A 2,697-nucleotide genomic window follows, 5' to 3' on the forward strand; every position below is an offset into this window, starting at 1 on the left:
CTTAGATCTCGTACGGCAAGCCCGGTCTAAAAGCGAGGTGCCCAATCGTTGGGAGACGCTCCACGAATGTGTTGTGCTCACAAAACGAACCGGAAATCCCTAGGCGTCGCAGGAGTAGATATTCCCAAATGTACACAGGCCCCACATTATTCGGAAAGGGCTTCTTTATCGATGATGGCCCAGTACGCGAAGAACCCGAAAAAATTCCACTCTCGCACACGAGAAGTTAGTGAGCTTGCTGCCATGGCTCAAAGGTCGTCATTCCAGTTAGAAAATTACCGTCGTGTAGTAAGAAAATAAATGTGCTGTTATTTATCATTGCTGTCGGTTTTTGCTTCTATGCGTCGCTTGCAGTTAGTAAGTATCTTATCAATCTAATTTGCCGAATGTTTGGTGAGCACTTTTTGAGTCCGAATTATACTATGTTTTGTAAATGTGATATTCCAGTTGTACTACTTTTGTGAGTACATGAGCAAAAGAATGCTTAGCTCAGGATTCTAGCGCACTGTTGCGTGCTGGCTGCATTATTGACCATCTCCCGGCCGTCTGCACCGAGCCCGTATCCATTTAAGAGCAGTCATGACCGTGTCAGCTGCGTGACGGTCATTGGAGGCACATGTTACTTAGTATTAAGCTCTATGTAATAGGCCGTCAGTTTCAAAGTGAGGAGGCCTTTTAAAGCGGGCGCGCCACGCGTCCTCCTCGCCATTAACATCCCTCGGCAATGTGTTTACTTATTAAGTTTCCTTAAGAAGTAGGATGTTTGAACCTTTTCTATTAGCTACATAATTGACTAATTAAGGTGCATTCTAACACTTAGAGTTTGGCCTTTGCAGACCTACAATGTAAGCATACCGGTACATATGGGCCTCCGCATACTAGCAAAATGCTGGTCATCATGGCGCCCAAAAAGACCTTGTCCCTGTCGATTGTGTGTCTATACCAAGTAGACTCCTCGCACGCAGTGTGCTCTCTTATACCTTCCTGCCTTGTACACATGATCTAGACGACCGTCAATCCGGAGCCGACGGAAAAGGTTGCCGAGTGGCGCCGTCCAGAGCTCATTTCCCATTCTCCTCACTCGAGCTCACATCAAACAGCTCTCGTGCATTCGAAGGCTGTCCAAGAACACGCAAGCGCAACATGTTCAGCAGTAGCAAGATCGCCGCCGTGTGCCTCGCCGTCGTGGCGCTAACCAACAGTGCGTATGCTGAGAAGGAGGCCGCCCAGACGTTCGGACTGCTTGGCGCTGGTCTGCACGGTGGTGCGGGACTCTATGGAGCTGGCGCTGCCGGTCTTCACGGTGGAGCCGGCGTTGGTGCTGGTCTGTACGGTCGAGGTGCCGGCTATGGTGGTGCTGGTGCTGGTCTGTACGGTCGAGGTGCTGGTGGCGTTGGTGCTGGTCTGTACGGTCGAGGCGCCGGATATGGTGGTGCTGGTGCTGGGCTGTTTGGTCGGGGAGCCGGCTACGGTGGCGCTGGTGCTGGGGTCGGAGCTGGCGTTGGCGGTGCGGGCGTCGGTAACGGATACGGCGGTGCTGGTGTCGGAGGAACTACGGGTGTCGGTGCTGGTGTCGGAGGAACTACGGGTGTCGGTGCTGGTGCCGGTGTCGGAGGTGGTGTGAGTGGTAACGTCGGTGCTGGCGTGGGCGTGGGCGGTAATGCTGCTGTCGGCGCTGGTGTGGGCGGGGCTGCGAACGGAAGAGTGAGTGCCAATGCTGGTGTCGGCGCGTGAGTGAGTGGGGAACCCCGGTCCCGGCCTCGGACTTGGAGCTAGTGGAAGTCCTAATCGCTGGATTTGAGCGCCAATGCTGGTGTCCGAGGTGGTGTCGGCGGATCGGGCCGGTGTGGGAGGAGCGGCAAGTACTGGTGCGGGTGGAGCTACGACAACGACGGACGGCAAAACTAGCACATCTACGTCGCAGAACGGCGGGGCCAAGGCAACTGCAACTACCACGACTGCAGGCACGACCACCGGCACCGCCGGCACGGGTGCTTCGACGAAGCAGACAGGTTATCGCATGCTGCGGTCGCAGTGAGCCGAGGAATAGTGTCTTGTTGACAACTTCTCCTGGCTACGTTGTTCAGCTCTTAACTCATCTCGCTCAAAGAGGCGATCTGTCGATATCTGTGTATAATTTTTAATACCGTCGTGTAGTAAGAAAATAAATGTGCTGTTGTTTCTCATTGCTGTCGGGTTTTGCTTCTTTATGCGTCGCTTGCAGTTAGTAAGCATCGTATCAATCTAATTTGCTGAATGTTTGGTGCGTAGAGCACTTTTTGAGTCCGAATAATACTATGTTTTGAGTGGATGATGTTGAAGTTGCACTCGAAAAAGGCAACTTGGTGCTTTTGTGAGTACCTGAGCAAAAAAAAGCATCAAGTTGCTTAGCTCAGGATTCTAGCGCACTCTTGCGTGTTGGCTGCATTATTGACCAGCTCCCGGCCGTCTGCACCGGCCCCGTATCTATTTAAGAGCAGTCATGACCGTGTCAGCTGCGTGACGGTCATTGGAGGCACATGTTACTTAGCGTTTGGTTTATCGAAGTCAGGGGAGCTTGGGGGAGAGCGCGCCAAAAGAAAAGTGCCGCCCCCGCAGTTCAGACGGATGGAAGCTTCTAGAAGCTTCCACAGCCGTCCTACATCTGCCTGTTTATTATTTACAATACTATACATTCCATAGTACAACTAACAACCC

General features: G+C 52.6%; 1 protein-coding gene across 1 annotated transcript; it reads left to right on the forward strand.

The window, feature by feature from the left end:
• Positions 1-1,143: 1,143 nt before the first annotated feature.
• On the forward strand, positions 1,144-2,038 carry PITG_22396 (ipiB1 family glycine-rich protein; the record flags this gene model as incomplete). Its single annotated transcript, XM_002909793.1, has 2 exons — positions 1,144-1,704; positions 1,823-2,038. The coding sequence occupies 2 exons, from the start codon at positions 1,144-1,146 to the stop codon at positions 2,036-2,038; spliced, it is 777 nt and encodes a 258-aa protein (XP_002909839.1).
• Between the last annotated feature and the right edge of the window lie 659 nt (positions 2,039-2,697).

Source organism: Phytophthora infestans, genomic scaffold (assembly GCF_000142945.1).
Source record: "Phytophthora infestans T30-4 supercont1.2797 genomic scaffold, whole genome shotgun sequence".
Taxonomy (NCBI): domain Eukaryota; phylum Oomycota; class Peronosporomycetes; order Peronosporales; family Peronosporaceae; genus Phytophthora; species Phytophthora infestans.